This window comes from Acipenser ruthenus, chromosome 46, assembly GCF_902713425.1.
Source record: "Acipenser ruthenus chromosome 46, fAciRut3.2 maternal haplotype, whole genome shotgun sequence".
NCBI classification, from domain to species: domain Eukaryota; kingdom Metazoa; phylum Chordata; class Actinopteri; order Acipenseriformes; family Acipenseridae; genus Acipenser; species Acipenser ruthenus.
Genome location: NC_081234.1, coordinates 4,138,850 through 4,153,856, shown reverse-complemented (window position 1 = coordinate 4,153,856; position 15,007 = coordinate 4,138,850). Strand labels below are relative to the sequence as shown.

The window sequence follows — 15,007 nt, the reverse complement described above, 5'->3', positions numbered from 1 at the left end:
ACTAAGTTTACAAAGGAACAAAAACCATATCCAATTACCAAATTAACAATCAATTGAATCTCATTATCGAACAAGTATCAATTACAAAGACATTTTTTAAGTGGCATAAACAACTCAAAGTGTTGAATCGGTAAGAAAATAATGAACATTTTCAACCCTTAGTGTAGTTTATCCTGTACGGAACTGACCAAATCACACTGCTTCATCAAAAAATCTTCTCTACCAAATCTCTCTATTTCCATTTTTTTTCTTTCCTTTCTCTTACCAAGCCACATTCTAAAAACTGCCCCATTTTCACCCCTCCCCACCTTTCTCACGTCTTTACCCCTCTGCCCTTGCTCCCAATTACATTAACAGACTGATCACAATGACGGGTGCTGTTCACAATTGTGGGGAGAGGCTACCCCTTCCTAATACCGCCAAATACAGTGAGTACACAAAAAAGAATAAGCATTGGTCCACTTTCTGGTTTTACCTGGTTCTGAGCTCCCCTGTATCTTACTTTCTCTCCATTTCTACCCCCCTCAATACTAGTTTGCCCCAAAGCAAGTAATTATTCCCTGATGTCTTGCTATTCCACTGCACTGCAGGCCTGCCTTCCCCACTCTCACTATGTGATGGAGGGGGTTAGGCTGGGTGTGTCTAGAACAGGTGTGAAGCTACTGAGAGCAGGAAAGATTTGAGTTTACACAACATGGGATTAGTATAGTAGTCTGACATATGTTTTCAAACTGCTCAAATTCCAGGAGTATTAACACAAGGTGAATATCGCTTTTGGGGTTGGACTTAGGCCTATACCTTAAAGCTTATACTGGGAGCATCCTCAGAAGAGGTTGATTGGTTTTTGCACAGGATGTCAGTAGATGTGTTCAGCTTGGGTGTAAATATTCCTTGAGCCATGGATGTACCAGAGGCTTTTCAGTGGACGAATGGATAACCTGCGGGGCCACCTCAAAGTAACTTCAGGTTGGATGCCAGAGGGAGAAACATTTCCAGTTAGAGCATGTATGAATGACAGCAGAGGATCGACCTGAAGCCTATCTGGAGATCTTCGAGGTGATGACGATCTCTGCCAAGTGGGCCCAGGCACAGTGGGCTAGCTACCTCCTGCCCCAGCTGACGGGGGAGGCACAGGCGTCGGCGAGGACCCTGGATCCGGCAGCAATGATGGAGTACCCCACGCTGAAAGCTGCCATCCTCAACCACGTGGGTGCGACTCTAGAGGGCTACCACTGCAAATTCCGGGAGGAGCGATTCTCTGCGGAGGAACACCCCAGGGCCATCGCACACCGCTTGCAGGATTACGCCCAGGGATGGCTGAGCCCAGGGGCGACCACCACTGCCAGGCTGGCGGAGGTGATTATAGTTGAGCGGTTCCTGCAGTGCCTGGCTCCGGAACCGCACTTGTGGGTGCAATGGCAGGCACCCACCACCCTGGATCGGGCGATCAGGCGTTTTTGCGAACGCTGTGGGGAATGTCAGAAAGCTAGCCCTAGAGCCGTCCCACGTGCTCCACTGGTGCCATTGCCCCTAGTGGAAGCTCAGTTTGAGCGTATTGGAGTAGATATAGTGGGACCGCTAGAAAGGAGTGCAGCAGGTCATTTTGGATTATGCTACGCGTTATCCAGAGGCCATTCCTCTCCGATCTGTGCTGCTAAGTCTGTTGCCAACAAGCTCGTGAAGGTTTTCTCCCGGGTGGGGATCCCCAAGGAAATACTGACCAATCAAGGCACCAACTTTATGTCCCGGCTAGTCCGCGGAACATGTAAACTTTTGGGGATTAAGACCATTAGGACCTTGGTCTTTCACTCCCAGACTGATAGTCTTGTGAAGAGTTTTAATAAGACCCTCAAAAACATGTTGCGCAAATTCACTGACATTGACATGCGCTACTGGGACCAGCTGATTCCTCCCCTTCTCTTTGCTATCAGAGAGGTACCTCAGGCTTCTACAGGATTTTCACCATTCGAGCTGTTGTATGGACGGAGACCCCAGGGTGTACTCGATCTGGTGAGAGAGATGTGGGAGGAGCAGCAGGACAATTCGACCAATTGGGGGCCTGGTTACGCACGTTTCAGCCTGGGGATAAAGTGCTTCTATTGTTACCTAGCTCTGAGCCCAAACTTCTGGCGAAGTGGCAAGTACGTTTTGAGGTTACACACCGGGTTGGGACGGTGGATTATGAGATTTGTCAGCCGGAGCAACGGAGAGAAAAGCACATTTATCATGTAAACCTCTTGAAGCCTTGGTTGCAACAGGAGGCTTTGTTAGTGGCGCAAGCAGATGACGTCACAGACCTGGGACCTGATCTTTCTGTGTTGGCGAAAAAGGATTGGTACAGATTGCAGATAATCTGACACCAACACAGAAATGTCAGGCTCAGGCGCTGGTGGTGGAGTTTCCTGATGGGTTTTCTCCCATCCCGGGGCAGACTCAAGTAGCCCACCATCACATTGAGATTGAGCCGGGGGCGCCAGTTTGCCAGAGGCCGTACCACATACCTGAGCGCAAAAGTCAGGTGGTAAAGGCGGAGATTGATGAGATGCTCAGACTGGGTGTAATAGAGGAGTCCCAAAGTGACTGGAACAGTCAGATTGTTTTAGTGGATAAGCCTGACGGGTCAACACGATTTTGCATTGACTTCAGGTGAGTTCATGAAAAATCGAAGTTTGACGTTTATCCCATGCCCCGTGTAGATGATTTGCTGGAGCGTCTAGGTACGGCTCATTTTATGACGACACTGGATTTAACAAAGGGGTACTGGCAGATACCCCTGACCCTGGAATCTAGAGACAGGACGGCGTTTTCAACTCCCTTTGGGTTATACCAATCCAGGACCATGCCCTTTGGGTTGCACAGAGCACCAGCCACTTTCCAGCGGATGATGGATCGCATTTTGCGGCCCCATCAGCAGTACGCCGCTGCTTACATAGATGACGTGGTTATCCACAGTGAGGATTGGCCGAGTCATCTGTGTAAAGTAGCGGCGGTGCTGCAATCCTTGCGGGAGGCTGGGCTCACTGCTAACCCAAAGAAAGGTGCCATTGGGAAGAGTGAGTCGGAGTATTTGGGGTATCGAGTAGGGAGCAGCCAGATCAGACCGCTGATTGAAAGGCTTGGCTGACTGGCCGGTCCCTACGACCAAAACCAAGGTGTCCTCTTTCTTGGGACTAGCGGGCTATTATAAGAAGTTCATCCCGAGCTTCGCCACGCTCGCTGCTCCCTTGACAGACCTCACCTGGAAGGCTGCCCCAAATATGGTTCAGTGGACAGAGCCGTGCCAGAGAGCCTTTCTCGCTTTGAAGCGAAGGCTGTGTAGCAAGCCAGTACCATGCACTCCTGATTTCAGTAGGAGGTACACCCTGCAGACGGATGCGTCAGAGCCTGGTCTCAGGGCACTGTTGTCTCAGGAGGTGTGGGGAAGCGAGCACCCGGTCCTGTATATCAGCAGGAAGCTCCTTCCCAGCGAGAAAAACTATATTACCATCGAGAATAAGTGTCTCGCAGTAAAATGGGCAGTCGAGTCACTCCTGTACTACCTCCTGGGGCGACACTTCACCCTGGTTACAGATCATGCCCCCTTAGCATGGCTTCACCGGATGAAGGATAACAACGCCAGAATCATGCGGTGGTACTTGGCCCTGCAGCCCTATGCCTTCAGGGTAGTCCACAGAGCAGGGAAACTACATCAAAACGCAGATTTTTTCTCTCGGGAAGGCATGGGGGTGTAGGATTTTTCTAATGGACTGGTGGTGCCATTCTGAGGAGGAGGATATGTAATGGGGGGAGATCTGTGCTGACTATCTGGCGCATGCGTGGTACTGCAGGAAGGGGGCAGCAGCCTTGTAGATCTGTCTGTCAGTCATGGCAGTGACACGGAGAGGTGGGGAAGAGGGTGTGTTGGCTTTCCCTCTCTCTGAGTAGCTGAGAGGAGGGCCTTGGGGGATTGCTCGGCCTATAAGTACTGCGCTAGGTTATGCATTCGGGTGGCTGTGATTAGAAACACACAGAGACGCTGGCTGAGAAGGCCAGTGGTTGGAACAAGCGACCAAAACAGGCAAGCACAGCTGAGGAAGACAGCCAGCAATAAATAAACAATTTTATTAAAATATCTTGTTACGTACCCAAGGGGACATGTGTAGTGATAGGGAAACCATGGCCACCCCAGTGTATAGTGCATAACAGCGTAGGACGGAGATCCCGAGCTGACCGGCTTAGTGGCAGTGGGGGCACTGCGTAAGCAGCACCTTTATTTTGTAGTTTTATTACTGTGTTTTATTTTTCCTTTTCATTTCGCCTTTTGTTTTCATTATTATTTTGAGCACCTGTGAGTGCGCCAGTGTTTCACTGTTTACTAGTATTGGTATTCCTGTGGTCCTGTGTACCGTTGTCGGTACTCAGGCCACGGACAACAGCGCCCTCTGTGGGCAATAAGAAAAAAACATCTGAAATAATAAAACTGGGCACCAGTGCGGTGTTTTCAAATAAAACTTCTGTCTCCCATGTGTGCAGTGAATTACTCACCACCCTTCCACAGTATCCAAATGGTATTTTACATTATAAGCACATGAACAACCTCAATTGTAATAATAATAGTAAAAAAAAATCACAAAGGAAAATCTATTTAGACAATTAAAAAAACTAACAATTGTAGACATTTCTTTCCAGCAGTGTTCCACGTTTGTCATGTTTAAGCATTTCCATATGGAGAGATAATGTATGCAATTATGCAATTATGCAATTATGAAATCAGTGAGTTGCAGTGACTACTAAGCCTGTTTGTTCTTGTTTCATGTAACATACAATAAACTAGCAATTTTACTAATGTTCAGCTAATGCAGACGTTTGCCTTACCTTGTGCAATTTTAAAGCTGTTTGTTCTGGTGAAAACTTATGAAAAAGTGTAAAGACAAGCACGCTTTAAAGCAAGCAGGCTCTGTATATGTTGGCTGTACTATGTATAACATGACAGATGTTAATATTACTTGGGAATACTGATTACTGGCTCCAAAAGTAGGTTAATATTAATATTACATATTAATTGGCAGGTGTTTCCAGATCCTACACTGTTGAAATCTGCTGTCTTGCCCATCATGACTGAAACCGACATTTAATAGGGAGATGCAGCCCTTATATATTACACAATAAATGCCAGGGATGCGACATACAGAATCAGCACACAATACTATCTGCGCTACGTATCATATAAGAGCCCGTCCATAACGTTCAATCTGCAGCTAAAAAACATTAATCACAAAACAGACTGAAGGTCAGATGATATTCGTTATTGCACAAGCTTGCATTTAGATTTGCACATGAACCAAAAATCTGTTTATTATTAGAGTAATATATTAGAAATCATATCCCTCTTTGAGTATTTATAAAGAACTGCAGCCAGTTACCTTATGCCAGCTGAAGGGCTATTATGAAGAGCCAGGGAGTGTGTTAACTTGTAAATTATATTAGGAATGTGTTTTAAAGTATGAAAAGATCATATTAATTTCAATATTCCAGACTCATGAGTTGAATGTTTGTAAAGTTGGCTCCTGTATTTGGCAGAAAATAATTTGATGATATAAAAACCAATTGATTTATGTGATATTTGAAGTGAAAATGTCATGCAATTACAGTATTATTAAAAAGAAAAACACAAACAAATGTTAATAATGCCCTTTTTTGTCCAGCCACACAGAGTCGTGCAGTTAATGGATTTCCTTGTGCAGTCCCTATCCTTTCTTTATCTCAAGCACTATAAAGACACTGGCTGATCTAGCTTACATTACATATATCTATGGCAGGTGACTAGAAGTGATGATTACTCCTCAATACAAAAAATACTCAAACAGCATGCCTACTGCAAAGGTACTGCTGTGGGCATCCAGAAATAAAACATATAAAAGAAAAACTATAACAGGATTTTAAAAACTTTAAAAATCGTTGTGAGGTTAAACAATCATACTTCCAGTCTAAAAGTTTACCACAGAAAATTAGCATGGTCATTTTCTGTTTTTCCATGCATTTACCATTGTTTACCATGATTTGCCATCTTTTTATTAGGCTTTACTATACCTACCTATCTGTGCGTTACAGAGGTTACCTATGCTTTACCATGCTTTCGCTATGCTTTATTACACTTTACCATGCTTTTACTATGAGAAATGTTTGTAAGTGTTTTAATGGACTATCAGGTTACTAACTGACCCTGGAGCAGAGTGTCCACCCAGTCAGAACCCACATGTCAGTGGCAAGACCTCCTGAGATTCCATCTGTCAGGATGGATTTTACAATGGAGCTGAATTATAGACCTCACAGCCTGTAGGCACAGGAAAGATCCTGACCTGCCAGTAATTAGGAATAAACAAAAGGCTCACCTGTCTCCAACATCTTTTGAATGGCTAGGTACTGTAATTCATCCCATACCCTGTTCTCCATCTCCACCTAATTTCCAACTGGGCCCCCCCCAGCCCTGGTGTCTGCTCTGCTCGTATTGACTGGGGTTAACTTCAACTCCTTTTAACATTTTAAACTTCAATCAAGTCCCCCCTTATTCTTTGTTCCAGGATAAAGGTGCAGTTATTTCAGCCTGTCTTCAAAGCTCATTCCTTTAGGCCCTGAGATTAGTCTGGCTGCTCTTTGCTCTCTTCAAGGCCATGCTGTCTTTTTTCTATTGTGGGGACATCTAGCTTATTCAAATCTGTTGTCTATTTTGATGAGGGGTCATAATTTATTCAGGGACACCAACATATTAAAAGGGGAATACATGACCCTTCCTCAGTAGTTTGTCATTCCTAGAAATTGGATACATATTTTGAGAGGTCTATCCCATAGTACTGCATTTTATTGCATTAATTATACTGCAAGCATCATTATTTGCCAATGCTTCACTACTGTGATATGGGAAGTATGACAATGTGGCTAAACCTAGTATTTATTAATGCTGTTAATATGTTAGTGAGCTAGTTAGCAGGTTTGTGCTCAAACTTGGCATCAAACAGGCTTATATTTTCACACAGGAAACATCTGTTTGATTAATTTTGCTTAAGGCATTTGAAAGATAACGCAAGATGTTTATTACTTGAATAGATGGTTCAACGTTTAATGAGAGTTTTGATTAGCCTAATACCAGAAGTAAGCAGATCTCAAGTTAAAGTTTCTCCTACCTGCAAGGATTTCTTCGGGAGACTTCTTAGATTTTGTCTTCATGGCCTTCTCCCCAGTGTCCAGGCCGGTATACTCCTGGACCTCCCCCTCCGTCCCCTCCGTGAGGAAGCCCTTTTGGAACTCTGTGATGTCATAATCTGTGAGGACAGCCTGCGAGCGAGCAGGAGCACTCCATGTCAGGAGGACCCCGAGGCAGAGCAGGGCACAGGTGCACACTGTAGCTTTCCACTCCATCTTCACTTTAACACTCCTTGAGATTGTGGGAAAATATGGCTATATAAATACTAACTCTTTATCTCACTGATTTGACATCAAAATAACAGTGAAATACTGAAAACCGTGAATAAGTGCAGGGCCCTTTCCAGTACCGGATAATACATGTACTGTACAACTTGCTGCCAACATGGCCTAACTGTGAATGAACTGAATCGTGAATGATCCAATCATGTACATATTCAACACTTAAATATTGTCTAACACTATTATCATGTAAAACCAATGTAATTTTCAATATACCGGTACAGTTGTAGTCAAAAGTTTACATACCCCGATGGAAATTTATAATTTCTAGAAATTACTCAAAAACAAACAATTTTCGGAAAAATCTTTTGTAGCAAAAGTTTTGCTTTTTTGGATGAGGGAAAAAAGTTGCTAGAAATTTCAATATGAAGTGCAGAATCTAATTCTAGAAAAGTCTAGAAGATGCTGGATTGTAGGTGAACATTCTTAGAGTATAGAAGGGTTAGGCATAAGATGATTGCTGTCATTACCAATAAGTCAATATGGGAAAAAAGTAAAGAGCTATCTGAAGACCTAGGCAGAAAATGATTTATTGTCATAAAGCTGGAGAAGGATACAAGAACATTACGAGCATCTGAGTATCCCAATTTCAACTATTGTTTCTATTATCAAGACGTACAAGACTCATGGTACTGTCAACGCTCCCTTGGTCTGGAAGAAAGAAGATTCTTTCACCGAGAAGTAGAAGAATTGTGAGGAAGGTTAATAACATTCTGAGATTGACTGCCAAAGATATTCAAAGTGAATTGGCTGCAAGTGGGACTGGGGTTTCCATTTCAACCATAGGTTGAGTATTGCATGGTGAAGGTCTCAATGGTCGCAGGCCAGGGAAAAAGCCACTCTTAGTAAAATGTCACAAGGACAAACACTTAAAGTTTGCAAAATGGCATTTAAATTATGGATTAGTGGAGTGATGCAAGCTATTTGGTCACGCTGATATTCGTTACGTTTGGAGAAAGTCTGGTGAGGCGTACAAAGAAAAGAACACCATACCGACTGTCAAGTATGGAGGTGGTAATATCCTTCTATGGGGCTGTTTTTCCTCTCATGGCACAGGAAATGTATTTCCAATACATGGTAAAATGGATTCCATAGCATACCAAAAGATATTGGCCAATCAGCACAACTGGACGTTCCAACACAACAACAATTCAAAGCACACATCAAAATCTTCAGAATGGTTAAAGAAAAATAAAATCAAGGTTCTTGTATGTCCTAGTCAAAGTTCCGATCTAAATCCGATTGAGAATCTTTGGTATGAGTTGAAGAAGGCTGTGCTCAAGAGAAGTCCTCGGAATTTGAATGAACTGGAACAATTTTGCATTGAGGAATGGTCAAAAAATCACTAAAGAATCATGCCAAAAGCTCATTGACAAATATTCTAATCATTTAAAATAAGTTATTTTTGCTAAAGGTGTCTCAACAAGCTATTAATTTAATTTTCCTTGTCAGGGTATGAATACTTTTAAATTAGCATTTTTGGAGTTTTGCGAAAGAAATTGCTGAAATAATAATTGTAGATATCTATTTTTTGTAACTTTTTTCTTCATCCACAAAAGCAAACTTTTGCTACAAAAGATTTTTCCTATAATTATATGTTTTCAAGAAATTTCTAGAAATTATAAATTTCCATTGGGGTATGTAAACTTTAGACTACAACTGTATGTTCAATGTATTATATTTTATATAACAGTACTTTAAATATTCACTCTCAAAATAAAGTCCATGCATATTAAAAAAGAAAAAAGAAAAAATCAACTAACAATCCCTGAACATAAATTGGACTGATATCATAGACTTCTATGAAATATCATTTCAGGTAAACTTATTTCAAACACATGAAATAAGGCAGCTCACTTATAAAATATATATATACAATACCAACTGATGTGATGACCCCAAACTTCTCACACACACTGGTACAGATCGACGAAGCCCCTCACAGCAGTCCTGCAAAGTCCATTTGGAAGCAGTCAATATGTGTGACTAAAGACTGGTGGTTCTGGAGGCTTTCCTATAGTAGTCCACACCAGCAGGAAAAACAGTCAGAGCGAAAGCTGGGAAAGGAAACAGACTGGTGGGAGTCAAATGCTTAGACTATGATATGATCTCTAGTGACAATACAGTGTAGACCCCTGGGGAAATTAAAGTAGTTAATCTGCCGATTCTGCAACTTTCCCCAGAACTTTAAATGAATCACTGTCGCCCGAGCGCTCACTCCAAGGAAATTCCTGAAGCTTGAAGTAAAGGTGTTGGCTATAGTTGGAAAGAAAAGAAAATGTAAATCTCTGTTGCAATGCACTAGGCTTAAGATTCTTAAAAAAAAGTTTAATAATCCCAAATACAGCAGGACTCCAGGTTAAAATGGCGGCAGGGAGATATCCAGGCAGATATTGCAGAGAAAAGTAGAGAAAGTTCCAGTTTATGCAGAGTCTGCAGTTATTTGTTGTTCTAGCAATTTTCCCCAGCTTTTTTAGGGCTATCTTTATACTTTTTAGTTTTTTTCTGTTTTTTCTTTAAAAGGCACTCCCTGCTTGAATATCAAAGATAACAAGAAAGCTGGAGAAGTATTTAGGAGGAGCTGATAAGAGAACTGCCAAATCCGTCTGTCTTTCCTTAGTCCTCTTGCAGCAGTGCTCGTCTGCAATGCTGTGGCAGCTGCACATGTCTTTAATACTGCAGGAAACCCGAAGCCCAGCCCCTGACTCATTTAACAAGACTTTAAAACAGGGCAGAATTACAATGTCTAAGGAAAGGGAGGGGAGTGAGCTGTAAGGTTATGGTCTTCAAGTCTATAGCTAGTTCAAGCATATAAATCACTCTGTCATCAGATAAGTATCTGGGAATGACTCAGGAATTAAATGGAATTTAAAAAATAAATTTCAGGGAAAGGTTGTTTTTCCCCTCATGTCTAATTAGAGGCAGATGGGCATGTTTGTAATTCAACTCTAATATAATACAACATGCTGACAGGCTTTGCGTGTAAAATACATTGTTGATTTACTTGTTTTTAACAGCCCTCTAATTACCCCCATCTCTCTCTCTCTCTCTCTCTCTCTCTCTCTCTCTCTCTCTCTCTCTCTCTCTCTCTCTCTCTAGACAAAGCCAACAGTGTTTTTCAGATTAATTCAAGAATACTTGAATTTTCGTATTTAAACTGGATTCATAACAGATGCTGTAAGAGGGTGTGTGGGTGGTTCACTGTTTACACAGGAGTCAGAAAGTGTTTCTGAGGTGGCTGCCACTAGAGTATCAGCAATAGTATCCCTAGGGGGTGGGGAACAAACACACAGCTGCTTCTTGCCATGGGCACTCTCAGGGTTGCTACCAACAATGGTATAGTCCACAGGTATTGCAAGTGCAGAAATAATAGTTCATAATCACATGGAGAAAATAAAAAGAGACTGCCAAGAATCAATTTTACAACCTTTTGATGCAAAACATGTGGTGGAAGTAACAAGGCCATGGGGATTGCTTTGCCTGTCTTCCTGTTGTTGAAGGCTGAGGAACTCCGAATCTGTGGGGTTTCTAACAGAGAGAGACAGACATGCTTTTGGACCGCCCCTCCACTAGGAGTCTAGGACTAGGAGTTTTCTACCACAATGAGTGCTGTGATTCACAACTGAATTCATCTCAGTTTTTATGGCCTAGTTATGTCTATTATCTCAGCTAAGATCAACTCAGAGCTGACCACTGATGTTGACATTTTTAAGAAACATAAGAAAAAAAGAACATTTACAAACCAGAGGAGGCCATTTGGCCCATCTAATCATCCTGTTCCTAGTAGCTGATTGATCTCAGAACTTTGTCAAGTCGGGTCTTAAAGGATCCAAGTGTTCCTGCCTCAACATCATGACTAGGCAGCCCATTCCATACCCTCACCACTCTCTGTGTGAAGAAGTGTCTCCTTCTCTCTGTCCTAAGCCCTCACTTAACATGTGCTGTTGCGTCACTGGAAAATTCACATCCTTTTACAATAATTCTACAAAAACATTGAAAAGTAAATGTAAATGAAACAGGCTCTAACCTAGTCTAGGTCAAGATAATGCTGACAAGTAACAACTGTGATTCTTGAAACGTATTTTTGTTTACGATTGTAAGTCGCCCTGGATAAGGGCATCTGCAAAGAAATAAATAATAATAATAACAATAATAATAATAATAACAAATGATAAACTAAGAAAGTAAATAGTTATTGCAATACGAATGTGTTTGTGTGTAAAATGTATTTGTTAAATCACGAAAGGTAGTTCTTTACAAAATACAGGTACTTTATAATAACTACTAATTGTGGTAAGGTGTTTTTAGGTCCTCATTCAAATACTGGGGAGACTTATTCATCTACCAGCATCCCTGTCATCTTCACCAGACTTTTATCATACACTCCTAACCGCCTCGCATTTACCTAGAATTCGATTTTATACAAATATTTTGTAACTTTTATGTACCATGCAATTATTGCGTGATTACGAGGACCCCCTGTAGATGCATGCCCTTTAGTACTGTGCGATTATTGCGTGATTACGAGGACCCCCTGTAAATGCATGCCCTTTAGTACTGTGCGATTATTGCGTGATTACGAGGACCCCCTGTAAATGCATGCCCTTTAGTACTGTGCGATTATTGCGTGATTACGAGGACCCCCTGTAGATGCATGCCCTTCAGTACTGTGCAATTATTGCGTGATTACGAGGACCCCCTGTAGATGCATGCCCTTCAGTACTGTGCGATTATTGCGTGATTACGAGGACCCCCTGTAGATGCATGCCCTGTTTTGTTATTACCGTTTGCCAAGCTCTCTAATTTAATAGTGCATGCTTTATAAGCTGTTAAAAACAGAAAAGACAGGAGCCATTCCTCCCTTAGTGCTGGAGAGCCCCCTTCTCCAAACCCCCCATCCCCAGCTATAAGGGGCTAGGTGGAGGTGATAAGACCTAGCTTGTACTTTTGGAAAGACTATACCTTGGCAGACATCCAGACATAACAGCAGGAAAAAAATAAACACTAGACACATGAACTAATACACTTTAACCAGGTTTCCAGGGAGTCTGTAAGACACAGCTGATCATGGGAAGCAAGGTCTGGGACGCTAATGGGAAGTGATCAGCACCATGTTTAAATGACACAGCTGTTTGGTAAAGATCAAAGCATTGCATTGGTCTCGGTTCATTATGTCAGTCAAGCGGTTAAGTGGATGGGAGGCCTTAAAGGACACATACAACTTAGCATCCCTTAAAAACACACATTACGATTGTAAGAAAGCCAAAGAATGTTGAAGCAGTGAAGGCATTTATTCAAATCCAGCGACAGAATGACTGCGAATCGCACTGTTCCAAATTACTCCTCACTGCTAAGCAGGATATCACCTTTTAAATATAGGTTTAAACATGCTTTCTTTATAAACATTGTATATATATAAACTGAATACCCCATGAATGTACATCGAGTCATTTCACGCATGTGTATAGCTGTATACAACAGAATAACTACAGTACTCTATGAACTTTCATGGTATGTGGGTCATTGGGGCTGGGTTATTATTTGCACATTTCACCCCATACCATAATATTTTACCTCATGTCTAAATATCCCTGAATATATCATGAGCACCTAGTTTTCACTGTATGTGTGTGTGTGTGGGGGGGGGGGGTTACGTGTCAAAACCTTTGATCTGGCACGTCGAGAGCTGCGTTCTCTCTTGCTTTCCATGCTCTTTAAGCCTGATATCTGTTATTAGCTGTTGTTTACTGTACTTAATGTATTATGCATTGTTCTTTTACTTATCTTGTAAAGCACTTTGTGATGGTGGTCCATTATGAAAGGCGCTATATAAAATAAAGATTGATTGATTGACTGATACAATCCTGTTCCCATGAGACCTTCATCAGAACACAAAGGAGACGCCCTGCCTCTCCAGAGACCACTGCAAAGGCTAGCAGGCTCTCCAGGTACAAATGGAAAGGATTCCCTTTGGTGATTACAAGATTTCCTCCTTCTGTGTCGTGTTTATAAAAATGGTCTGGCACAGGCTCAGGAAGGGTCTGTCACAGCTTGCAGCTCAAATACTTTCTATCTCTGCTCATGTTGATTCGGGGCCAGGACCACCTTGGGGCTAACAGGCATTGACTGAACTACAGGGGTGTGTTGAGAGGAAGGGAATGTACAATAATTAACACGACACTGACACCCTGCAGGCTCTCAGAGACAGGAGCATTCCAAACCACTAGGCAAATTCTACTAATTAAAATACATACCATTATTTTACTTTTAAATCTTTTCTCATTTCTCTTATATTACTCTACTTATTACTCTTTTGTAATGTCTGTCTGTCTATTTACCATAGACATTCTCAAATATCTTTCACTCGCTTTATTCATTATTTGATGAAGTAAAAAAAAGAAGTGATATCTATAACAAAAACATTGTCAATGTAAAAAAACAAGTTAGAAAAATGCAACAGCCGTTTAAAGGGGTGATATCAAACACAAAACTCGAAGTTAGGAGAAGCAATTAGGTCAATTTTGTCAAGCATCAAGCAAATAGGCACAATTGGAAAGGTGCTGGGGCCCAAGATTCACACAATTCTTGCTAATTCTTGCTGAGACAGATGAATGAATGTAGAACGGCTGGGGAGGGGGATTTGTTCCCCATTGTACCCTGTTTAGGCCCCTCGCTCACGGTTCCCTGGTAAGAGAAAGGGAAGGAGACCAATATGTTAACCCCCATGGGGCTCTCAACTGTAGCAGTCGATGCAACCAGCCCACTGGTCCCTTTTGTGTCACGCACTTGTCGCAGCACCGGCAGTAGTCCTCCACGTCCCGGCGGCAGCACCCCCAGTAAAAAACTTGTTGGAGCTGCCTTAGTATGACTCCAAAATGTCCCGGATCAGGGGTGCCGTGAGCCTGCAGCACTGCCATTTTCAGAGAGCCTAGTACCACCACCTGCCACATCACCTCCCGGACCGCTGGCTCTCACTACCGCCGCTGTAGTACACCGTCTCTGATGGCTAGGCTGTTCCACTGTGACCACAGTCCCTTGGCAGCTGTAGACTGCAGGGCGATCTTGTCCCAGGGTGGCTGCTGGTGCGCTTCCAGCCAGCGCAGCACTGGTTGCAGGTCAGGATCCCGGTCTTGCTGCCGCCTCCACTCCACTACAATGACAATATACAGCTCCCTGCAGGTCACTGAAGTCGCCTGGCTCCCTCGCACTGTTTGCTCCTGCTCCTCGTCGCAGTGTCACAGGAAATTGGTAGACCGTGAAAAAGTAGAGGGAGGGTAAAGGGAGGGTTCAGCCAGTTGGCATTTTCTATCTAAACTTTATTCTTTGTTGTGGCGGAGTGTCCCGCCCCTATTCATTATTATTTGTATTATTGTTTGCGGCGCGGATAACAGCGCAGCGTATTTCTTATTATTTATAATTTAGAACCCTGTGAGGATGCGTGGCTGATCAGCTACTGATTATTTAACTAGCTGACAGTCGCGCATCCTTACCAAACGCGTGCAGACTGTGGCCGAGGGGTAATAAGATAATTAACAGCTAGTTAACC

The 15,007-nt window shown here is 42.7% G+C and overlaps 1 protein-coding gene across 3 annotated transcripts in view; it reads right to left on the bottom strand.

Annotated features, from left to right (window-relative positions):
• Positions 1-10,123, bottom strand: part of LOC117397838 (inactive carboxypeptidase-like protein X2) — a 69,355-nt gene extending 59,232 nt beyond the window's left edge. For 2 of the 3 annotated variants that reach the window (XM_059013509.1, XM_059013511.1), the window contains exons 1-2: positions 9,343-10,123; positions 7,161-7,411 (exon numbers count right to left, since the gene is read on the bottom strand). In XM_059013509.1, coding sequence (XP_058869492.1) covers positions 7,161-7,395 — 235 coding nt within the window. In that variant the 5' untranslated portion in view covers positions 7,396-7,411; positions 9,343-10,123. The remainder of the gene's footprint in view (positions 1-7,160; positions 7,412-9,342) is intronic. The other variant, XM_059013510.1, reaches the window with a different exon arrangement.
• Between the last annotated feature and the right edge of the window lie 4,884 nt (positions 10,124-15,007).